This window comes from Fistularia commersonii, chromosome 27, assembly GCF_037954325.1.
Source record: "Fistularia commersonii isolate RoL2024-O1a breed Wild chromosome 27, RoL_Fcom_v1.0, whole genome shotgun sequence".
Classification (NCBI taxonomy): Eukaryota; Metazoa; Chordata; class Actinopteri; order Syngnathiformes; family Fistulariidae; genus Fistularia; species Fistularia commersonii.
Window position 1 is genome coordinate 9,997,656 of NC_141310.1, and position 26,114 is coordinate 10,023,769.

The following is a 26,114-nucleotide window of genomic DNA, read 5'->3' on the forward strand; positions in this document are numbered from 1 at the left end:
AATATATATTTTGATAGGATAAGGAATATTCATGAATCACAATCTAAAAGTTTATATTTTGTATATTTTACATGATATACTATATATTTTTCTGTGTGTGTGTATGTAAAATATTGTTTTTTTTTTATTTTTTATGTCTTGTAATTTAAAGGAGGAGATAAATGGGTTATCTTGATATTCTGGGTTGCATCAAGATTGTATTGAATACTTTTTCTTTGTTTTCGTCATTTCATTTTCATGTATTTCTTGCTTTTTGACTCAGTGGTGATATAATAATTTGAATTATATACTTCTATTGAGGCCACATGAAAAACAGAGACAGAATTCATTTATTTCTTCTCTCTCTTCAGGCTGGATACAAGATGGACCGCTAGCCAGTCCCTCACATAGACGAGCTCTTAATCACAAGTCCGGCCAATTTACGATAATTAACCTACTGCATGTTTTTGGTTTTGGAAATCGGCGGAAACTCATGCAGACACGGGGAGAGACAACATGAAAACTCCACTCCTCAGAATCTGTCAAGGGAAGTTTTTTGCTGTGCGCCATCAAGCCGCCGGAATGCGTACAATACAATATAATAAGGACGTTTGGCCAAAAGCTTTTAATCTCTGGGTGTTTTGAGTTAATCATACAATCAATCGCTGTTGCCAAAGCTTGTAGGAATCTGAGTTCCTCCAGCGTCATTGATGAAAACTGTTATTCCCGAATAATAAATACAGCATAAGCTTTAGGAGTTTTTTGTTTATTTTGTTTTGTTTAGTCGTCCGACGCTCCCTGCTATGCCTTTCTGCCTCCTTTCCAGCCTTATATAATACAAAGTCAGCTCCTTCTGTCCGCCATCGTGCAGTTTACTGTTCTCTGCGTGAGATAAGGTGGATTTATAAGCTGAATGACCCTTCACAAATCCAAGAAAGTAAAAGAAAATCCCTCCCAAGTGAGTAAAATGACCAAATGTGCCTTTTTCATTTTCCCAGCGACCGCCTCTCTAAATTATTGAATAAATTACCCTTTCTCAAGTAAACCTAACAGGTCAGTCCGACTTGTACGCGTTCCTTCTGATCAAAGTAGCGGCCGCAGGTGTCAACACGCAGGTTCGAAATAGCATCTCGTAGCCAGAGAGAACCAAATGAAGCGAACACATTTTAATTTCATTGAATCGTCAGAAATTAAAAAATAACCACGAGGTGCGTCGTCTCCTAACAATACTATAAAACGAATCAAAATATCTCCCTCGCACCGGTGACGACGGCGAGTGATCATTTTCTGTGTGTTTCACTGTGTCACCCTAACCTGACTTGCACTATATGAGGCATTTATGTATTCTGAGAGGCTGGCAGGGAAAAGCCAAGTCACAGGTTCATTCAAATGAATGATTTTAAGTCTTATTCAGATATGCCAGGGGCAAGGTTAGAGTGATTTTTCTCATCTTTACAGCTGAATGTAATCCCCTACCCAGTAGACTGCCTAATTAACTGAATATACAGCTCAGAGCCAGCTGCGTGGCTGTCATGTTAACAAGGCAGGGTCCACGTTACGAGCAAAGCGTGAAGATGTGTTACAATTTGGTGCAAGAATATATAAACAATGACCCGAGGTGGAGAACCGGGCAGCGTGACGAGAGCGGGGAAACATTACCTGGATCTGGATTTGTCTGCATTATTTGTTATCAAGGCGGATTTGAAAAGTCACCTCAAAAGTGCAAGTGACCGCTCAATATTTTGCTGCATGTTTAGCAGCGAGAACATGTTTACCTTATTTTTTATTTTTTTTTGCAGTGAGACAAATACTCTCTTAAAGGCCGCTGGAAAGCGAGGGGAAGTAATTGAGTCGGACAATTTCAAACGGACAAAAACCGAGCCATGAGGAAAGATGTCAGTGTGTAAGCAGAAAGTTTAAAAGTACTGCTGACACTAGCTGTGCCTGCACCGGTGTGTGAGGAAAAAACCAAATGGTGACTCTCACCTAAGAGTCGGCTCTACTTAGACGTCGAGCCAGTCAAGGAAAGGCACGGGATGTTCGTTGGTGAGGTTGAACGCGGCGCAATGCACGGACACGTGTGGTTTTCAAAGCAAAGGCGTAAAAAACAATACTTGTGTTATAAAAAAAAAAAAAAAACAAGACATTTATCTCATTCAAACAACACCACCCGCGAGAGCTGCAACAATAGGGTTGAGTAGATGAGCGCTATTAGATTTTTGACAACACCGATATGATGGACAATATAAGGTGAAACTCCTGGAGTTTGACAGAAACACTTTGGAGCTTTTCCCCAAACAAAATAAAAAAAAATTCCCCCATACCGCTCTCCTCTGACATACGAAGTTGGGTTTAAAATACATCATTTAAAGCTCGCTATCTGGGCTGTGAGCTATAGCAGTAAAAAAAAAAAAAAAAAAAAAAAAAAGGTTCATATTTCTTATTGATTTTGTCTTGGCCTGCTTGAATTATCTGTGTACTGTAACGTCTGTGGTGCTGCGGTGGACATTTCTGCTAAAAACATTTCATCTTTCCGGACAACTTTGTAGATAAGGGCTTTTTGACACTTCCATCCATCCATCTATTGTCTTCCGCTTATCCTACTCAGGGTCGCTGGGGATGCTGGAGTCCATCCCAGCTGCCATCGGGTGAGAGGCGGGGTACATCCTGAACTGGTCGCCAGTCAATCACAGGGCCACATTAACAGAAAGACAACCATTCACTGTCTCCTTCGCACATCTGGGAAATAATATTCCCAATTCTTTCCAATAAACCCTTTCTCATGTTTTTGCACGGTGGGAGGAAACCAGAGAACCGAAGGCAACCAACACAAACACAGGGAGAACACACACAGTCCACACAGAAAAATCCCCTTTGTGCTGTGAGGCTAAAGCGCTAACCACTGCTGACATTTGTAATTTTTATTCTCCTTACCAATTTTATTTTATTTTATTTTTTTTATTTGACTTCAATTGATGAATTACTTCATTTTTTTATTTATTTATGTATGTATTTATTTTTTCTGGGATCAGAGTAAGTAGATCATTTCCATTTTCAAGCAAACTAATTCTTTAGATTTCTTTACAATTACAAATCATCTATGCAATATTCCCAATTCTTTCCAATAAACCCTTTCTCATGTTTTTGCACGGTGGGAGGAAACCAGAGAACCGAAGGCAACCGACACAAACACGGGGAGAACACGCAAACTCCACACAGAAAAATCCCCACTGTGCTGTGCGGCTAAAGCGCTAACCACTGCTGACTTTAGTCATTTTTATTCTACTTACCAATTTTATTTCATTTATTTTTTTTTTAATTTTTTTGTAATTTTCAATTCAACTTCAATTGATGAATTACTTTATTTATTTATGTATTTATTTTTTGTGGCATCAGAGTAAGTAGATAATTTCCATTATCAAGCAAACTAATTCATGAGAGTTCTTTACAATTACAAATCATCTATGCAATATTCCCAATTCTTTCTAATAAACCTGTCTCATGTTTTTGCACTGTGGGAGGAAACCAGAGAACCTGAAGGCAACGCACGCTGACACGGGGAGAACGTGCAAACTCCACACAGAAAAATCTCCTGTCCGAATTGAACCAGGGTCCTTCATGCTGTGAGGCTTAAGCGCTAACCACTGTTGACATTTGTAATTTTTGTTCTACTTACCAATTTTATTTTATTTTATTTTATTTTATTTTTCATTTTAATGTATTTTATTTACTTTTTTTTACTTTTTATTTTAATTTTATTAAATTTTATTATTTTTTATTTATGAATGACTTTATTGATGTATTTATATTTTGGGCTTCTCTAGTCATCAGAGTAAGTACAGGACTGTCTCAGAAAATTAGAATATTGTGATAAGGTTCTTCATCTTCTGTAATGCAATTAAAAAAACAAAAAAATACTTTTTTGTGATATTCTTATACTTTGAGATAGGATTTTTGAGTTTTCTTAAGATGTAAGCCATAATCAGCAAAATTAAAATAACAAAAGGCTTGCGATATTTCAGTTGATTTGTAATGAATCCAGAATGTATGACATTTTTGTTTTTGTAATTGCATTACAGAAGATAAAGAACTTTATCACAATATTCTAATTTTCTGAGACAGTCCTGTACATCATTTCCATTTTCAGGCAAACTAATTCTTTACAAGAGTTCTTTACAATTCCTCTTTTAAACCTAACCACTACAATGTCCACCTAATTATTAAGATAAGACAAGATTCTTCAATATCATTGTACGTTCCTGCACAGAGAAATTTTGTTCCTTTTCACAACAGTATAAGTATGTTATAAAGGCAGTTATAAGCGGGAATAAAATAAATTTGTCATCCTTGTCATCATGAACAGACAGCCGTCCCTTCTCTCACCTCTCTGGAAACCCGATTTGCTTCATACTGTCACCTTTTCGCGACGGAAAATTGCTCACCGCCAATCAGACAGCCAGCGACGGCTTCGTTAGCACGTTTCTAAGCAAAAAAAAAATTACGTCCGTCGTGTTACATCGCTTTTACTAACGCAATACAAGTTGAATTTAGCTCGGGAGAGGAGGGGCGAGAGAAGGTGACAACAACCTCTTCATTCTGACACCAGACTGGCTCAGCTCATCAGGCTCTCTCTTAACATTTCCCATGTTCCTGCAGCCCCACTGGGGCCTCAATTAAAAACCTCTCTGATGTCTTGCAAGTGACAGAGACCATCATTTTCAAACACCGCTCTCCACTGAGAGTGGCATTAAGATGTTGGAGAGCTAGCGGACAATTGATTTTCTTTTCTTTTCTCTCTCTTTTTTTTTTTTTCTCCTGATTCTCAGCCCCTTCAGTTCTTCTCCGGCCCATCTCGGCGATGCCGGAGAACGTTTGCAATAATCAGTTTACTGCACAGTGTTGGCTAAGTTCTTAATTAGCTTTCGAAAAACAAGTGGTCTCTCCGAGATGCGGCGGATGTGATGAGATTACTAGTGACAGCGATCAGTATCAGAACACACTGTCGGTGAAGTTGGTAATGCCATGTTGTGGAGCTGAGAGCAGACCGACAAGGACAAAAAAAAAAAAAAAACTACACAGAGAGCGATTTAAGACAAAGCTGCGGTTCAGACGGTAAAGGGAGTTGTCAAATAATCACAGGATTCCTGGTTCAATATCCGGATCTTCCAGAAGCAGCGGTGAAGTGTCCTTGAGGACGACATGAAACCTCTTCACTATCAGTGGCTTTATCTGCTTATGAATAAATGTATGTTCGATAAAGAACATAGCGGTTAGTACATCAGAAAAATATGGCCGATGATTATGAAAAAGAAAAAAAAAACAATGGCGTGGTATTCTGCAAGTGAACCGTAACTACTTCAATTTATGTTTATTTGAATACTGGTTAACTGAATAAGCCACATGGGAAAAAAAAACAGAATAGTACGGGGTGAGGAATAAACTAATATGTTATTAAGTCCCGAGGGAAATATATTTACGGCATTCAGCAACCGTCAGTAAATATCGACCCGCGCGGCATTTAACTTCTTCCAACTGTCAAATATGTTTCGTACGCTTAAATGATCTATTTCCACTGGAACTGCATGTGCTGTTTTCCGGATGGGTTGCGGTTTTGTTCTGTCTTCGGCGTTGGCCTCATCTCCCACCGGGAGCAATTTCTGCGCCGTAACTTGCTGACTTGATCACTTATTCTTAACATCGCCTCGATTCTTTGCTTCTGTCGTGGATTAAAAGGTTTATGAGGTTAAACTGTTTGTCTCTCGCTTTTTTATTCCCCCCCCCCCCCCGCTTCAATTTACAATTACGTATGCCGTTTGCTGCCTTCTCGCGCCGCTCGAAGTTAATACTTTGCATTTTTTCCCCTACCGCACTTGGCTGAGAGTTTCATCATCCATATCAAATATTCCCTGATTGGTCGAAATGTAAACTGGTGCAAACAATACGGAAAGTCACGTTATATAAGAATAGACATCTGTCGTCGTGTTTTTTTTTGAAAATGACAGGATGTCATACTGTCTTTACGACTCACTTCCTGCCCGCCTCAATCTGATTTACGAAAAAAAAACACGGAGCTCCTGTCACAGAGAGGCTCATCGTATATTTTGCGCGAGGCGGAATGGAGATAAGGCGGTTCCACATACTGGAAAGCCGGTGCCGAATTCTATTGTTGGAATTATTGCGATGCAGCTTGTGGACAAAGTGTTGGATGTCAGTGGGTTTTTGCTATTTTCCAGGCAATCCGAGGCTTAGAATTTCAAGGTGGACCCGCCTCCCTGTCCAAACTTCTCCCTACGTATCCTCGCTCCGCCGGCGCCGAAGTGTCATAACATCTTCCTTGACCTGACCGACAGAATTCATGTTTTTAATCAGAATTACTGGTATTTTGCTCTTGGGGTTGGATGCTAAAAGTTGCCCTGTGCTAAACAATAAATTTGAATGCCAAAAAAAAAAAAAAAATACTGAAGGGCAGATGTTTTGAGATGAATTAAAAATGATAAAAAAAAATACATCCATGTTGCTAACCTTCATTTTTAAGCGTGCTCCTACACATGGCATCCAAAAAAAGTTCATCATTTCCACGACAGGCTGGGTTGATCAAAGCAGAACACTTGTTCATTGAACATCCAAATAATTCAAATGCTAAAAATGATATTTAGACTAAAGAAAAAAAAAAAAAAAAAAGAAGAAGCCTGCATGAAAACAGTGGCTGAGAACACTGCGTTGTGCTTATTCCAGGAGGAACACTGCAGCAGGAACAAACTGGCGCCTGAAACTCTCCGCAGACGCCCCTGTGAAGTACACACCTATTGCTGAAACAACTCATGTGTTGCATCAGCAAAGTGCAAAGTGAGTGAGAAATATCATCCAGGATATGAACTTTAACATGACACTTATTGAACCATTCCTTGAAGTGTTCATTTTAGTCAGGAACACACCCAGCGATTGCACAAGCTTCTGTAATAGTCTTGCGTATTTTGCTTCTTGTCTCCGCCGATTGCAAGGAAGCGGCGACGATGCATCTTAACCCGGTCCACAATTTGGCCTCGTTCCTTGCAAATCGCTTCGTGTGTTTTTTTTTTTTAATCGATCTTGCATTTTTGAGACCGTCGACACACATACGGTGGCACGGAGGAAGTAATTACGCACTCCACGCGGTTCGAGTGTCGGCGTTTGTTTGCCGGCATAGAAAGCTGCGGATGATATGCATAGCAATAGTTGCTGCTTTTATGATAATATATCAGAACACAGAATGACAGGAGGTGAGATTAACCCCATTTCTCCATGCAATGCAAGTTCTAGCCAAAAGATTAAAGAAATGCCTGGACCTCTTCAAAGAGTGTGAGTTCTTAGTATGCTTCTCTCACTGCAGTATTACTAGGAGAATATATAATGACAGATTTTCCTTTTTTTTTTTTTTTTTTTTAAGACATGCCTCTGTATGCTTTTGCCTAGGGCTCTCATTATAAAACAGCATTTCTCATTTTCCTCTGCTGCAGTCTTTGGTGGTTACTGGAGAGACACATGAATATTCTGAAACCACTCAGAGCCATAGTCCTGGATTAGACTCAGCCCCTTTCGTGTTCGCTGTTCACCTCGCAAAAAAAAAACTAAACCTAACATCAAACGTGATTATTTTATACGCACACGCGCAGAGAGTTGTCGGTTTCGGAAACGTAAGACGTCAGGTTTTGCTGTCTAAGGTCTCTGCCGTTCCCTGCTAGGATGCCGTCTTATTCAAGGACATTCCTTCCTCTCGACGGCAGTGGTCATCAATCCCTTCGCTGGCGGGACGAGGTTTCGAAAGATAATGCCTCGCGTAAACAAAACCGATACCTAAAACAAACTACGGTGAAAATGCACATTTTTCATGTTTATAGCTTTGATTCACACGCGTTTTTTTTTTCCCTCCCGTCGTGACAGGAAATGATTACACATTGATTTCACCGTCTTAAATGCCGAGACACTTTCAGGGTCTGTTGAAAAAAAAAAAAAAAAAAAAAACCCGAGCCGGAATCGATGCGCAGAGCTCCTCTTAGACACACTCGGTGTTTAAATCACTGAAAATTTGCTCACTTTTGATTTGTTAGCTTCCTGTAAAACTTCCGGCGAAATACCTCATAAAACACAACCACCGTCTTATTTATCGCCGAGACGGTGATGAAATGCGATACTTACCGAGCATTTGCATTCTTTATTGTCGTTTTACAAATGTAAAATAAAAAAAAAAAAAAAGGTTCACGAGGAACCTAACAATGCCTCTGAGCTCTTCCAAATCACTGTCAAGTACAAGTTCTTATGGCTTATTGCTTAAATATACTTTGTCTCCTCCCAGCACTTTTAAAATATCTCGCACAGACTGAAAAGAGGACTCTTTAAATCTCTCTCTCTCTCTCGGTGGAATATAGCTAATCACAGCCTCACACTTGTGTGTGGCGAAGTTATTTAGCCTAAGAAAATGCTCATCCAGTGTCTGAGAAAGTGGGTTAGGAACAATACATTCAGACCAAACTCCCTCAGGGACGGTGCTGTCCACAAATCTAATTTACTGACTAAGCTATGGTTCGATAATGCACGTACGAGAATATCTATCCCTCGAATTTATCGAGTGACAACTATGGCCGTTCCTCATCAGGGCACCGTCGTACGGCCTAAATCTGTTTGGCCTGCCGCGGCCTTTTTTTTTTTATTTACCCTGACGATATAATTGAAAATTTGCCGGTGCTAAGCCCATCGGATCGTGTCTAAATTTAGCCCGAGATGCCCGAATCGGATCACATGACCTCCACCTACCCACCCCCCGAGGAGCGCACGCAGGACGTCGTGTTCACGGCACGCTTTTTAAATGTCCATAACTTAAGGCTCCCTTTTCCATGTGTGTGCACAGTAATAAGCGTGTGGCGGAGCTTCACGATTGTACACACCGCGGAGCGTGTCGTGCATGTGGCATGTTGTGTTCATGCGTCGGTGCATAAATAGCATACAGTGAAAACAAAGAGAGCAGCATGTGTCCTTACCAACGCTCTGGGGAGGCAGAGGATTTATATCAAATGCATCCACATTTTGGCAAATGCTGCAATAATCCATTTGACTGCCCGGAAATCGTGGGGAACCTGCGATATCATTTTGACTCCTTTGATTTCAGTCAATAATGGTTAAATAAAGGGCTTTTTTTGTTTGTTTTTGTTTTTTTGTCTTTCTTTCCTAGCCTTAACTGCTGTCAAAAAAAGTAGGACAGTAATGCCCAAGGTGAAACGGAGAGAGATCCGCAAAGCAAAAACAGCTGCTGACTTGAGTGTACCCGAAAAAAAATGAAATAAACTAAACAGGTGACATAACAGGCTAATATAAAGCAAACCTTTGGATTAATATTTTGCATTTCTGAATAGCGAGCACGGTATCTGCAACCAAAACAGGTCATGTTTAAGGAACCGAACACCCCCCCCCCCCCCCCTCTCCCCTCAAGCCTGGGTGTTTTAAAACCTTTAAAGCATTTCCACGCATGCATATCCAGGATGTTTTGCCTTGAAGAATCATTCGGCCGCTGGACTGGGTGCTCAGCAATATGGGTTTTTAGATATCTGGTTGTCTTACCGCTATACAGTACGTCTGCCCACACCGGCACTTCAGCACATTAACAATATTCGTAGTAGCACATGAAATCACACTTTTAATATTCCGCTGTCTTTCTGCGCAGGTTGTAATCTCTAATGGCAGCCATTGTGCGTAAAACGCACGCCTACATTTAGCCGATGCCCATCTAATGCTTCGGATGGCTGCTAAAATGAGTGATTATTTTCCAAAGTTACACTCGATTTAGTATGAAATTTCCCTTTTTACGGATCCCTCTGCCATCTCGCTTGTGGAGCATCGCGGTCTGGCAGGGATAGGAGAAAATAAAAATGTATGACTTTTTTTTTTTTTACTTGTATTACCAACAATGAAACACACCTTAGATTCGTCAGAGAAAGGTCGTGTCTGTTTCAAAAGGTTTATTTGGATCATTATCACGCACGTATCATCGAAATGAACATAACGGACGATCATGAGTCTGCGGTTGCGGCTAATTTTGAATTCAACTTATTGGAAAATCCTGAGATATGCCACTTTTCAGCTTTCCCTGTGGACATTCACGGGTTTACTAATTATAGTCAACCTTCTGCCTAATAACCCAAAATGAAAATTTCCTCCTTTTTTTTTTATGTGCAGACACAAGCCCTCTTTTTAAAGGCCATCAAAAGAAAAAAAAAATGCATTTCCTTCATTCACTTTTCAACAAAGGGCATCAATGAAAGTTTATCTTTAGCTCATCTAATAATGTAAAAAGCTGGTCTTTAGTGTGGATAACAGCAAAATGCAAAAAAAAATAAAAAATACTCCTCTTCTACCACGCCTTTGACTTTCACGACAGAAATATCAGCATATAGATACACACTTCTTCCACAGAGGCTGACAGCTCGCAACTTCTACTTAACTACGTACTACAGGTAGCAATCCCCGAAATGTAGCTTAGCGGTCCACATAGGTGGGTGATCAGATCTGTATCACATCCCGTACTGTTCTCCACATGTTACAAGTGAAGACCGTCTTAACCACGGTGCACGAGCGTCAAAGTGAAACCTTCATTTTAGGTGCGGTTGCCCATTTGCTGAGATACATATAAAGTAGCAAGGGGGGTAGAAAAGTGGGCTATCATCTTTAAGACACGGTTGCAGAATAAATGTCATGTTTTGCAACGCGCCGTATTACAAGTCGAACCTGCCGCTGACAGAGGCTCCCGCTTCGGAGTGCGGCGACGGATTCCAAGCATTGAGCCAGATGTGTGAAACCCCGCCTCGATTTATGAATAATTCTTATGTACATACGTGCGCTCTGGTTAAAGGATTAATGAACTGAGCACAAGCGAGTCTGGGTTTTTATAAATCCAAATGGCTGTTTACTTGTTCGCACATGCACGACCCTCGCATCCGGTCCCACCGACGGCTATAAATAGAGGTCGACACACCCATAATGAGTTTATTTCTAAATTAATCAATGGGGCAGTTCATTTAAACTGCAGACACAGAGGGTGAAGCGGAGAGTGGCTTCATCGAGGGTGGAAATGAAACTCCGCCTCGATAAGTTGAGCAGGGGCGATGTGTTTACGTTTGGATATCTGAACGTTATTACCGACGGTCAAGTGATATATGTGTGTACCGACTGATAAAGTGAGTGACCGGATCAATTCAGTTATATCCGACTACTTTGAGAGAAAAAAAAGAGAGAGAGAGAGAATTAATATGTGACCCGAGTCAAGCCAAAAAGTGCATTAGTGCACACAATTTAAATGTGCGAACCACCAGTGGGAGGAGAGGGCAGGCCACCTCTTTCCCGAAATATGAGTGTGAGGCTTTTTTTTTTATTTCTTCTTTTTTATCCTCAAGATGCTCTAACAGCACCTAAGCCACCATCGCAGTCATTACACAGACTGTGGCATGTTTCTGATTAGTTTTCCAGCTTGGCATCGTATGCGATAACACGGTGCAACAGGCAACACAAATTAAATAAACAGGCCAATAAAAAAAAAAAAAAAAAAAAAAAAACATACACCGGCAGGACATTAAATAAATATTGCAGAAACAGCGTTGTGTTAAATCCCGCTCCCGTGTTATTTCGGCTGATATCTTCCTCGCTCCGCCGCCTTGAATCCTCGGATCGCTTTAAAGCGCGCGTGAAGGGACGTGTACGCAAACTTATTTTGTTTATTGCTTTTATCGAATAGCGATTCTTGTTATATCCATATAACTGAAGCGCAAACACCCCGTCATACATCAGTCCCGCCGTCTGCATCGGCGTGCCTGAAGTTGACATTGAATGAAAGCGGTTCGAATGCAGAGGGTAACCTTAAGAAAAACATCGGTTTTAGTGTGGCTTAAAAGCGGGGCTTTTCCTCGATGCGGCGGGTGTGAACAGAGCCTTGAATTACGGGGGTAAGAACTGTCTTGTGCAGAACCCTGCCAGAATTACAGCCCCGTGATTGAGGGCCTCCGCTAACCTTTCGAGTAACCTCCATGTCTGAGAGACCGCATTGTACGTTCTCGGCAGCGGACTCCGGGAGAGTTAAGTACAACCCCTCCGTTCCCAAGACATTTCACTTAATGATGGCGGCCAGAAATGTATTTCGAAGAAAACAGCGGTGGTTTTCGGACATGAGGTATTTTCACTTCGTGGATTCGTTTGACGTATTGCAATAACGGGCATTGGATTTTTGAATTATGCCCTGCGATATGTTTTGGGAGTTCAGAGTGACCCTGACCTTTCACCGCCAAATTCTAATCAGATCATCACCGAGTCCCAAGTCTGCATGTGGGCTGGATGTAATGAAATCCCTCAAGCATTACTGATATATTGCATTCATGACAATGGGATGGATGAACTACCTGGAAATATAGTGCCTCTATGCCGTTGACAGCCGGGGGCCGGCGGCATTTTGTTTTCTGAAGAAATGGAGGTGTTCTAAAACTTTTGACTGATAGTGTAAGTCATCACTCTGCTGAGGCTTGCACGTACTGTATTTCAAACCTATAACCGGTTACACTGTCATCGCATCATAATGTAATGTGGTATTATGTGGTGAAATATTGAAATCCAAGGGCATCAGTTGTCAGCGTGCCTAGCGTGTCATTCCAGAGGCGTACAAAGCCCGCAACAACATACTGAATTTACAGGAAGCCATATAATGTTTTATGTCAATGAACATGCCGCCCATATCTGGGAGTGTGAAGTACAGTGCGGAGAGCAAATTGCACGTATCCCATAGTTCAGCGGTTGACAACCTATGGCTCGCGAGCCATATATGGCTCTTCCGGTGACGGTATATTTTGAGTTGAAAAAAAAAAAAAATCTGTTTGGAGCTGATTTTAAAAATACTTGTGATATTTCTTCATAATACTGTGTCATTTTAAAGTGAACAGAAATTACATTGGAAGATATATTTTACGGGTCGCCCGTTGGGTCAATGTAAAGGTGAAGAAATCAATTTTATCAGATAGCCGACTAGTTTATCCTTGTAACGGAAAAGATGGCGAAAAGAAAAAAAAAAGACAATGATTACCGTGGGTAATCACAGGCTGCGTGGACGAAGGAATTTGCATTTGGATCTGCGGTACGTCTTATATGCAATGATAAAATTGCATTTATGAAACGGTCAAATATAAAGCGGCACCCGAGGTCGCATTAAAAGCAAGACATATTTAATTTATTTCATGTTAAAGATACAACATTACTACCAAATTTAGAAATAATTGGCTTTTATGGCTCTCCTGGTCAAAAAGGTTCCTGACCCCTGCCATAGTTCAACAGGTGTCACAAATATTCCGATTAATAATTTCGACGCTTGCGGTGTTCACGATAGTTTCGCATCGTCCGATCTTTCTCGCGATGCGATTGTCCAACTTGAAATCGTGACGCGAACGGATTCCAAAATAAAACGCTCGTAGCTTAACCCCTCCAACTACCACGTGGGGAAAAAATGACCCGACGGTACAAACGGCAGGGCTCTTCATCTGGTGGATTAAACGGCTGAAAGCATAGACAGATACATTATAGATATGACAGACTCTTTTGGTGTGGGTCACCGAGCTGTCTCTGCCTTTGACGGAGAGTTGCACTTACTGAGGTAACACACATGAGGGAGGCGAGTGATGAAATTAAACACAGTTGACAATATTAATAAGGGAAGAGGAATGGGTTTGTTTCCTCGTGGACAGTTTGTCTTTAATGAGAGAAAAGTTGTCAGGCTCTGGAGAGACAGCCGTGGCTACGGAGCGCAAAAACGAGAAGGGGGGGAGATATTAATGCGAGCTGAAGGAGGCGTGAGTCATCGCACGCCGCTTGTCCGTTCAACCCGCTATCACAAAGAGCAGTGCCGCCTAATCACGGTCATTAACGCAATATCTGACACGCGCATTGAAATTAAAAAAAAAAAAAAAAAAAAAAATCGGGCGTGTTTTTCAAAATGCGTGACGTGGTGTAAACAGGTGTTCGCTTATAAGTCGAGTTGCGAACGCGGAAGGAGTTGACGGAGTCGAACGCGACTACGCCCGCTTCAAACTCCTCTCCTCTGGGACGCGGCCACGCTCGGTCCATTCTTAACTTCCATTTCACACTTGGTAATCAATTACTGGTCTCCAGAGCGACTGGAGAAAGAGCTACCTATCCTGGGAATAAGCTAAATCTCTCAATGCCTCCTAATTGAAAACACATTACATTACAAGACAATGCTCTTTGTGGGCAGCCTGCACGGAACAAAGCAATTTACTGGTGCTGCATGCAGCCTTTTGCCGGGAAAATAATTCAAGAAGTTATCAGGTGCGTGGTACAAACAGGAAATAAACTGAGCGAATAATAGAGAGGGGGGGAAAAAAAAAAAAAAAAACTTTGATGGTGTGCCCAGCCGTTTGTTGGTGGCTATTCTCCCAGTGACTCTGCAAAGCTGAGACTCAAATAATTTCATATCGAGCAGCAAAGACTGATGCCAGACCTTCCGAAACCAATCCCTCTTACAGGATTTAGCCGGAGCTGTGAGAAATGTACACTGCAGGGTCCCAACCAGCCCCGATGATAGTCCTTGCTGTGAGTCCAAATCAAAATGAGCCCGATCAATAACAAAAGAGGGCTTTTGTGTGTTTACTGCCACCATAAATTCAGCATCCTGAAAAGGGAAGTGAGGGAGGACAAAAAGAGACGGGTTTCCACCAGCCTGGCGACAGGCATAAAGATGTCAAACCGCTGTTTTTGGGGGAAGATGGCATGGGGTAAATTCACACTTGATATGAAGCGTTTTTTTTGTTGTTTTTTTTTAAACTTGACTTACATGTTGACAAGCGGAAGACGTAAAAAGAAAAAGAGCAATATTTATGTACGTTGTGTGAGAAATACACCCTAATTTTCAGCTACAATCGGGTAAAAAAGGAATACATTTTAAATACCAACACTGCAATGATGTGACGGATAAAAAAAAAAAAAAAAAAAGTCAAGATGGAAGAGCGGGGACTGTAAAAGGAAAGAAAGAAATAAATAAAAAATGAAGAAAAATCCTTCCACAAAAGAGAGGAGCTCGGTTTATCTTTCTGATTGTAGCATCCTAGAAGAGCGAGGCACAGACCAGAAACTGCCCACGACCGAATCCAGCCCAACAATACCTCAGAGCCTAACAGCGGGACCGGGAGCATGACAAATAACATTTCCTGGCCATAATTCAGAGATAACGTTTCCTATACTGAAAGCCCAGAGGACAGCCAATGTCAACAGTCAAAACAGTGGCAGTGGCAAGTGGCCCGAGCATATAATCCAGATAGGAATTAATGTGCTCGCGACGGCGCCGCCCGCATTGCTTCGGCTGTCTATTTTGTTGTTTTCCCAGGCGGAGTTCCTGATGAGATAGAACACACATTCAGCAGGAGAAAGACAGCATGTTTACGCGCTGGACACTAATTAATACGCCGCTCCTTTGGGAACGTTATCTTCTCATTGGTTTACTGACAACAGACTCATTTATACTGCTGCTTTCTTTTTTTTTTTTACTTCTCTGACGGCTCTGTTAATTGCATTTAAATTAGCATATGCTCAGTAGAGTGCCACCAGTGTGGTTCGTTATAGATGCTGCGGGGCAATCTGTGATTTAAATAAAAGGGGGAAAAAAAAAAAAGAAATACAACACTATATCACAAAGTTGACTGACAGGAACATTGCGAGATGATCCTAGCGGTCCGCTCGGAAAAATATCTATATATGTTTCATGAATAATTGTACTTACTGCAATTTCACCACCAACCTCAATCTAATGAGAAAACCTTTGAACCAGCGGATCAGTGCCTCTTTCCATTTGGCCCTTTGACAATTTAACCAAAGCAATAGTTTTACCCACGCAATGTTTTTAGATATTCAAGAGGGAGACATCATGTTTAAAACAATATACAGAGAAGACGCTCATTAAGGGACTTCCTCGTGAACAATAAAGGATCGAGACATTTTGGCGCAGAGGAAAACAGAGTAGGTAGAGGTGCAAGTGTTGTAAAAGTATGACATTATGCATTACCGTGCTGAAAAATACATCATAACACCAAGTCAAACTCTTGAGCTGGGAATAAGAGAAGACGCGGTGGGTGTTTTAGTTTTGCTTGTCTAACCTGACGTTGACCCCGACGGTCAAACTAAAAAAAGTTTTTCCTCGGTATTCATTCATTATCTAGCGTGGGGGTGTGCTGAGGTCGATGACAGGGCCGCGTACAGGGGTTGGGATTCCTTTCCTAAGGCACGATGTAAAACGATTTTCGTCACTCACCTACGTGGAGATCCTGGGACAGGTGAGCCTGGAGAGGCCAATGTAAACAAAATAATCTCCCAACTTTGTTCCCGTACGAAAGTTCTTTTGACGCAATACGTCGTAATGATGCAACCAAACTGATGGGAGATGGCGAAGTAACTGCCGCATAGAGGTAAACAACTTCAGTAATTTCCAGACTATTGAGCGCACCTCATTATAAGCCGCACCGGCTAGCCGATCGCTATCTCCGGATTCCTCCAGCGCACTAAAACCGTCAAAGTCGTCTTCTTCGGTGTCGGAGTTGAACCGACTCAGAACTTCCCGGTCATTTCATCGGTCCGATGTGACGAGGATAAACGTTTTAGCAGCGTGAAGCTCGTTTGCGTCCCCCCACCCATAAAAGTACATGTATTAGCCGCATCGTTGTTTACGTGAAAAAAGTCGCGGCTTATTGTCCGGAAATTACGGTATTCGCCCTATCGTTCACATGAATGGGCAATTTAGGGTCTCTGATGGACCTCCCTCATGATTTTGGACTGAAAACCGGGGGAGAAAGCCACGTAGATAAGGGGAAAACATGCAAAGTTCACCAGAAAAGCCGCCCCGTCGGAATTTGATCCATTGACCTTCCTGCTCTCAGACAGAAGCACCGAGCCGCCTTTCCCCCCGTTGATATTTAGCCTACGTAATACAAAAGACAGTAATAGCAAGAAACCAGGATTATTACACACCAAATAATGACTGTTCTCTCCGAAATGACAAATACCAATGAATCACTATTTCCTGGTTTTCGACCCCTGAAGGGAAAAGCCAAAAGGAGAAGAAGAAGAAAACCATTTCTTATTTTCCCCCATTTCTTTCTTCCCCTCACCTTTGCGCTATGTCGCTCCGAGACATGAAAATACCACTCCGATGACGGAGTGGATTTCGAGGCCAGGAAAACAACCGAACGCTGCATCTCCCGCTTGTTACCGCGCCGCCGCCTCCAAAGTCGGGCCTCTCCTTTGTACTGAAATCACAGAATGTAGGCTAGATGCAAATAGTCAGCGGAAAGTTTTCCCTACACATTGTTTGGCGACATGCCTCCCTCTCGGTTAGCGAGTTCAAGTCAGGCCGCGACAACAAAACACAGAGCGGAGAACCCTTTCATCCCCATCTTGTTTTCCTCTAATCCACATTTTGTAGCACTCTTAACCTCAAAGAACGAGTTTGTCGACCCAACAACTTTTCCCGCCCTCCCTCCGTCACCGTCTTCTTCCTTTCTATACTCAATCTCCGCCGTAAATGCAGCACTAGCATAGTAACGCAAGAGGGGTGGCACCGTCCCCATTCAGAGAGCTGGCAGACAAAGTGGGGGAGGTGTTAGGTGACAGGTCCTGAAATCAAGCCATCACGCAACACTGTGCGGCAATCAGACGTGAAACGCCGCCGCTTGAGAACTCGCGGAACAGAGAGATCTGTAAAAGGAAGCGGTCAAAAACACACCGGGAGTGTAAGACAGCATGAGCCGTGAAAAGGGAGGAAGGGGATGGGGATGGTGATACACAAGCATCTGCCCAGGAAAGCAGAGGCGGTTCAACCGAGGACTCAAGCTGCTCCTTTCATCGTTTGACTGTTCATTAATACCAGCTGTTCCTTTGAGCAGCGAGCATCGCCGCACTCAGCAAAATCTATCAATATCCCAGCACTACAAAAAAAAAACACAACGCCCCGCTCCTGACCACGACTTAAAGACCGACCGCGCTTCACACGGTGAGCTTACGGGGGGGGGGGGGATCGATAGCGACTTTGACATGCTTGATTTTGGTGCGCGTGAATTGTTGACAGGTCGGTTCAGGCGAAGTAGTTAAACGGGCGACGGCTAAAAAAGAAATAACATTAACATGGATGACTTATCATGGGCTTCCGGAGAGTAGCTCATGCCAGCTCTCAGAGTGCAGCGCTCAGTGCAGGTAAAGGGTTCATTTTCTCAAAATTAACCTTGTCAAACTCCTGTTCTGCCTGGGGGAGATTTGTATTACTATAGTAATTTTTTTTTTTTTTTTTTTTCCAATCACACATCGAGGAGAGTGTGAAATTCGAACATGGTTGTTCCCTCTCTACCCTCCTTTCCCCCATCATTCATACTCCAGGATGTCTTACCCCCCCCTCCTTTTTTTTTTTCCCGCCATAGTCTATTTAGAAGCGTAAGCAGAATTTACCCATTTTTTAATAGGATTCTCCACCGCCTGAGTGTGGCGAGCGCTGCGCCGTGTTTGTAAGCGCACGCGGCAAGCTGTGTGTTCATCAACCCAAGCTCCGCGCACTTTACACTCTGCTACTCCAGCGGAAGAGTTCTGCTGGGTCAAAATTAATTACAGAAGCTGTTAAGCACACACCAGCTGCTGTAAACAAATGCAAATATATTTTCATTTCAAACAAGCCCCCGTTGTATCGCGGCACACCAAATACTGTAAATCTTCGCTGTGTTTAGCAACAACTCGGGCCATCATCAAGCTGTGCTGGCGTGCCTACTGAGAAATTACTCTTCTTCGTGTACGACCAATTGCTCGAAATCATCATCGCCACTGTTTTTAATTATCTTCCCCGGTTCGTTTGGGAATTCGCTCCTTTAACCGTCCTGCATTCCCCCTTACATCTCTCTCTACACCCGCTTCAAGGAGTCCGCTGCTCTTTGACCCGGCCCTCTACTTTTATCTGTTTTTTTTTTTTTTTTTAAAAACGGCTCATTCTCAGGGGAGAATTTCCTGAGCTGAGTCTGTTAAAAGTGACTTCTTTATTTTTGGAAACAGCGGACAATGACACTTGGGCTAAAGGCTGCAACATTCAGAGCAATGGAGAATGATCAAATGTTTTATTTGATCTCCCGTCGTCCATTTCCGCGATCGGCAGCGTTTCGGTTTTCAAAAAATCTCCGCCGGCGGGCGATCAAAACCGTACTTGCGGGTTGTTTTTAACTGAGCGCTCAAAACATCACGGATGCCGTTCAGTAGATGTGTAAAGCTACAACCAACGCGCAACGTGTTCCACCAGACGATACTGGGCCATGCGCTTCAATATACCCACAGCAATTATTTCACAAAAAAAAGAATTTAAACAAACTGAGATCTGAGAGATTCTAATCGTAGCTATGCGCATGCGATTTTTCTAGAAACGGAGTTTCCTCGTATTCATTTGGCATCGTGACTAACGGTGCAAAGGAGAAAATTAGACATTTTTGTTTTCCTGTAATGCAGACCTTAGGGTCAACGACAAATTAGCAAAGCGAAACCAAGTATCTGAATATGCCTGTGTAAGTTCTGGGCGACCAAAATTGAATCGAAATAATATTGTTTTGAGCTTCATAGCACATAGCGTAATGTTTTTAATCATTACACAGCCAGGGAGCATCATTGAAGCTACTGTTTACCTCGGAGCCGAAAGACCTGGCTTAAAATGTGTTGTCACGTTGTCGGTGTAGCCGTTGAGGAAAGCGCCGAACCCAAGGTCCATTAATTTTACTGCTCTGAAGCCTTCAATCACATCACATCAACAATCCCATTTCCAAGGTCAGGAACAAAGTTTTTTTTTACAGAACCTTGGGATACTCCAGGTAACTAACTGTCAGCAGAGCCCTTCACTCGGGAGACACGGCGGCGCGATACGAGAGCCCGCACAGGGAGGAAACTGTTTTCATCCGACTTCGCCTCTCGTTTAAAAAAAAAAAAAAAAAAAGTGTTTTGACCACATGAAGCGACTTGTCCAATAACGTGTGAGATTGACATTCTGATAAACGTAAAGGAACCAGCATTTCCTTGTTTTTTTTTTTTTTTGCACCCCAACTTGAAAACCCTCCATTTTCAGCCCTTTAGCTTCCCTTCAACAATCTTAAAAACACAGCGATCTACATCATTGACCCGCTGTTCCGACATGCAAGAAGAGCGACGAAAAAGCCTGTCAGGAAAAGGCGATAAAACGTTCATATTCATTTCAACCGGGCTTTAAGTAGCATAGCAAATGGCACCAATTCAGTAAAAAGGGACACGGGAGCCACTGACTATTTCAGCACTGCTACTCCACTGCCGTATTTTGCTCTCCCCATGTGCTTAATACCATTACACAGCCCCCATGGTCCCCCTGACTGGTTATCTGTAATGTTTTGAAAAAGGCCAACCAAACTGTTGGAAAGGCCACCCTACCTTCGCCATCCAGCGAGGCCTGCTCTGCCAATTGGCCATCCTGTTTCCAGACAGCATAGTCATTTCCCAGCTCAGTGGAGCAGCACTCCGTGACCTCTGCCTCGACCTCCACCTCAGCAGCCCCGGCGTCATCACCGGCCCCAGCCCAGAGAGAAGGCCCGGGCCACCTCAACTTATTTATGAGCTATTTCACACAGTGATGCTCCCATTAGGGACCCAGCCTTGGCCCACCTTACACGGCACTCCCATCGCACTTAACACAGAAGGACACCATCGGGGGGCCAGTGGGACTTGAGGCGGGGCGTGATGGTTGGTGGGTCGATCGCATCATTAGATACAACACATAGTTACTGACCCAAACTCCGGGCTGAGTCAAACATTGAGAGAATAGTAAACATGTCTTTTTGCTTCCTGGTTCACAAAAAAAAAATTAAAAAAAAAAAGTCAAAAAATAAATAAATAAAATCAGCCAGAAGAGAAATAATTTCATCTCAAACATTTTTCCTTTTGCAATTAATAATGAATCGCTATCTGACACCAAGGAAATAATTATGTGCTGACTTAATTTAACAATACGAATGAAACAAAGGGCTTACCAAACCGAAATTGGATAGTTTGTCACGTCTCATTAATTTCACCGCCTCTTACCGGGAAAATGGGATCTTTAGAAAAAGCACGTTTAAAAAAAAAAAAAAATCTTTCTTCTAACATCATGTGAATTTGTGTTGTGATTGATTTACCAAACAAAAGTATTTTCACCTGCTGAAAATGCTACCTACAACCGACCTAGTTCCCACTGTCAGAAGTAGAAGTTTGGCTTTTTTTCCTCCGGTTCTCTTCTTTTCCAATGAGACAGAGTTCTAATCACAAAAGCACCAAGGAACACTTAAAAGAAACATGAAAGCCAGCCAGCGCGTCACAAGGGTTACTTATCTATTATAAATCTTTTTAATGTAGTCTGTTTTCAACTTAAAGCACACTGAATTTCAGAAGAGGTGGCAAAAGTTTGCAGAGGCTCGCGCGAGACGCACAGGGCCTCTAGAAATGGGGCAGAAAATAGCGATTTCAGCATTTCATCGAAGACGGAACAGATGTATACTTGTGACAACCGGAGACTTACCTGACTCGGGCATGAATGCCAATGAAAAGAGGAAAAACAGATGCTTGTCGAGGTTAATGGGCTTTGTCTAGTGGAACAGACAAACAAAAGAGAGAGGTCGACATCTGCACCCACCCGTGATGGTGACAAAGGTGTATCCCTCCTCGCTGAGGTGCGGGTTGATCAGCCGGCAGCTGTAGGTACTGTTGGGTTCCAGCAAAACGGTCAGCACGCTGGTCATGGAGAATAGCCCTTCTTCATTGGCCAGCATCGAAGTGGTGATGTTCTCCGTCAGGTTTTGCCCGCCCCCGTCTTGCCATATGACAACAGCCTCCGGATATCCTCCGTGGGCAACGCAAGTCAGGGCCACCTTGTCTCCCGGTCGCAGGTTGGACTCCGGCTCCAGAGTCAAAACAGGCTTGGAGTAGGGAGCTGGATGGAGACAGGAAAAGTGAGGGGGGGGGGGAATTCACACACTGAATTTGGTCAGACGCCGCAGCGATATGGAAATGAAATGACACGACGTCCATTGCGGGCTTAATTATAACATGTGATGTGAATATGGACCAACGTTAAACTCGCACTGACAGGTGGGATATTGCACGCAGTAACATGGTAGCTCTTCGCTCAAACACCGCTCTCTCTCTCTCTCTCTCTCTCGAGAGAGAGAAAACCAAAATATCGAGCCAATCACTAAAAACGAAATATGTTTCAAGGCAGGAAATGGAGGTGGGCTGCCCTGAAAGAAATTGGCAGGCTCCGGGATTTGGGATGACACAGCCTACGGCCTGGAAATGAGTGTAGAGAGGTGGGGGTTAAGGGTGAATCATCAACCTCGGCTGAAATCCCCATCCCAATTCCTTGAGCTAAAATGTGAGTACAGAGGTGGTAGGGAAAGATGCAGCTGTATTCCCAGAACCAATCATTGCACAGCAAAAATGGGGTGGAGCTGAGGGCGAGATGAATTAAGTCTGTCTGAGCCGCTTTTTGAAAAGTGGACTTTTAACACAAAGATAGATTACACACTTCCTCAGCTGTCCATTTGACTGACAGGCGGATTTCCATTAAAGGCTCCTTTCATTTTCTTACTAGCACAACAAGAAGGGAATCTACAATGTTAACTGTAAATGCCAGCTAAAAATAGCATTTCTATAAATGTAATGTATAAAATAGAATTAATCCGTCATTGTTTTCCCGCACCATGGCCAAGAGGAAAACTTAAAAGAAAAAAAAAAAAAAAATCATTCATTAGCTCCGCCTAATGCACATACATCCTTGGAGGATACAGGAACAGCAGATATGGAAACGTGTGAATGGAGAAAAGGCGCAGAGTATCGTTATAAAGAAATAAATAAGCGACCGTGCAGGGCCGGTGGGCGATTTAGTCATACAGGCAGGAAAGGAAGTTGGCAATGGCTGATTGACCGAAGCAACAGCTAATAATCAAAGTCAGCAGCTATTGACCACAACAGAAGCCACAATCAGCGCTTATTGACCAAACACACCGCTAAGCAGGCCTGAGGAAACTGTTTATCACCTGTTCATGTCTTGTGAAAAGAAATTACCCTAACTCACACCCTGCATAGGTAAGTGTACATTTTATTGCACACTATTAGTGTACACACTATTGTGTAAACATAAAGGTCATCTTTCAATATAATACATTTTTAGAGGTTTTAAACTTCACAAAACATCAGTGATTTTTAGCTCTACCATTTAGGAACTGTCATAAATATGATGGATGTGTAGATGATAAACCTATGGACAGGGAACACGATGATTCCGGGCAGGGGGAATCATTTTTGTAACTGTGCATTGAACCATCTGTCACACCGGAGGCTACTTGGACTACAAATCAAGTTCAAGAGAAATGTAAGTGTTAGATCTGATCTAAAAGTGGATGTGGTAGCTATATTTAGAGAGCGCTCCACAGAAGATCTGAAAAATTAAAGATGCAATTTTTGGGGTGAACCCTCCAAAAAAAAAAGTATTATTATTGTAAAAAATAATAATAATATTGTTGTTGTATCATTCTTCTTCTTCTTCGTATTATTATTATCATTGTTGTTGTTGTTGATATTATTGTTATTTTTATTAGTAATAATATTGTTGTATCATTCTTCTTCTTCTTCTTCTAATTATTATCATGTTGTTGTTGTTGTTATAATAATTAATACTCATATTGTTGTTGTATCATTCTTCTTCTTCTTCTTATAATTATTACTATTGTTGCTGTTGTTGTTATTATTAATAATAATAATAATATTGTTGTATTATTCTTCTTATAATTACATTGTTGTTGTTGTTATTATCAATAATAATATTGTTGTTGTATCATTCTAATTGTTGTTGTTGTTGTTGTTAATAATAATAATATTGCCTTCTTCTTATTATTATTATTATTATTATGGAGGATGGGCTCCATCTACGTTATCTACTTGCAGCTTATTTGTATTTCCCCGACACTATGGGCGTCTTAATTTATCTGCTACTTGGCCTTTTTTATTTAATAACCAAATCAATGCAACAAATATTGCTCATCAGCGAGAAGGAATGCAAGGTTGAGGCGCACAAGTCATGGACAGCTCAACTCACCAGCCACTTGCAAAAACAGGGCCGAGCTGCCGTAGTCTTGCAGTCTGACAAAGCAGGTATAACTGCCTTCATCAGTCACCACCACCCTGCTCAGCTGGAGTGAAGCATTGCCAAGGCCCAACTGAGCGGGGAACAGGCTAGTGCGGTTTGCAAATCTCTCCGCTTGGTCCACCAGCTGGACGTGTCCGTCCATGTACCCGTACACACTCTTTTTGGTGTCCGTCAGCTGCCAGAAGACAGTCAGATCGGACAGATTGTAGTGGCCGGGGTGACTGAAGGAGCAGTTGAGCGTGACATCCCCGCCGTGTAGCGCCACCACCGGCTGCTCCGGGACGTACACTTCCAGGACAGCTGCAAGAAGAAAAAAAAAAAAAAGGAGAGACGTATTAGCAACGTCAATCCAAATTAATTTGTCTTTTCTTTTCCCCTCAAAGTTTCTGTCACGAAAGAAACAGTAATTATCATGTTATGTACTGAGACAGGTACTAGGGTCTACTTCCAGAGCTGTCAAATCAACCCATTGAAAGTACAAACTCCAGCAGAATCTCTTCCGCAGTCGTACCCCGCGGTAAACATAGCCCATTTGTTACCTCGGCGGCCTGAAAAAATAAACTTTTATTAAAAAGCACAGTTTTGCCTGGGTTTTTTAGCTCACGCTTGCACAGTATTCGCTGATGTGCAATATTAATTTCATTTTGCTGCGTTCAAGTCTTACAGACTGATACCTGCTCTATGAACAAAAATCAATGCAGCATTTGGAAATATATGCCCCGGCTGCTTCAGAAACAAGCAGTTTGTTTGTGCGGCACAGGAGAAGGAAGCTGCCGAGACGAGATGGAGGGGAGAGGGAGAAGGAGACGGTGAGGTAAGAATTAGGACTTTGTATTCCTATAGGCTTTGCCTCCTGGCGATGGCTCACTTCATCAAAATTCAGAGAGTCAACATCTGTATAGCTTTAGTTAAATGTTGGATATATACACAGACAGGGGGTGCCATCGGTGTGTGTGTGTGTGTGTGTGTAAGTGCAGTATTCCCCTACTACTTACAAATTGCCTCAAATCAAAGATTTTAACGGTACATTTGCATGCATGCATGCATGCCAGTGCGTGTAGGTGTTTAAAAAGTGTAGTGAGCAGAATTCATTGTCTAGACTTGGGGATAAGTATTCTGGATTAGTAGCATCTCGTGCAGTCCAGAGTACATCCATACTATCCTTAAGAGTCAGCATTCTCCATTGATCCCTGTCTGCTCTTTTACAAACCACAGACACTCATCAACATCACAGGGTAGAAGAAAAAAAAAAAAAACAGTCGACCCCTGGAGCAATGCACTACTCTTCACGCTCAGTCTCACTAATTGTTATAATCACAGTGCCATTTTAGCCCCCTCACCCTCTTTTGAACCCTGTCTATCACACAAATATCGTCAGCGTTGGACCTCTTTGGTATGAGGGAGATTTAACTTCTGCAGAGGTGCTATAATTACTTTCCCTATTAACAACAAACAAGTCTTTCATCTGAGAGGGTTCATACATGGATGAATACTGCCAAGTCAAGGCAGACCTATTTTCAATTACATTCAGCCAATCCCAACAAAGTAGCCTCTTCATATCACTCCACCGACCAAACTACTCATCTGTAAGAACAGTGCCACCCACTGCCGCAACTGTTAAGTGCAGTGCGTGGGGGGAAGGGGGGGGAGGGGGCTGCTGAGATGCTAAAATACCTCAATCCTATAAAGATTTTTAACCTGACTGATGAAGGCAAAAATAACTTCTTAACTCTGATGTCATGACAAAGAAAATTGAGTTTTTTTTTTTTTTTTTTTTATAATCTCATAAAAACTGGAAACAAACAACCTGACATTTAGAATCACAGTTCCCTTTGACAAATACTGAAAATGCATAGAGCCTTATGTATCACAACCATTTCTACAAATTAAAAAAAGGCTGTGAATTGAG

General features: G+C 42.3%; 1 protein-coding gene across 3 annotated transcripts in view; it reads right to left on the reverse strand.

Annotated features, from left to right (window-relative positions):
- Positions 1 to 26,114, reverse strand: part of cd276 (CD276 molecule) — an 87,433-nt gene that overhangs the window by 42,252 nt on the left and 19,067 nt on the right. For all 3 annotated transcript variants that reach the window (XM_086174985.1, XM_086174987.1, XM_086174986.1), the window contains exons 3-4: positions 24,155 to 24,505; positions 21,695 to 21,991 (exon numbers count right to left, since the gene is read on the reverse strand). In XM_086174985.1, the coding sequence (XP_086031111.1) occupies positions 21,695 to 21,991; positions 24,155 to 24,505 (648 nt within the window). The remainder of the gene's footprint in view (positions 1 to 21,694; positions 21,992 to 24,154; positions 24,506 to 26,114) is intronic.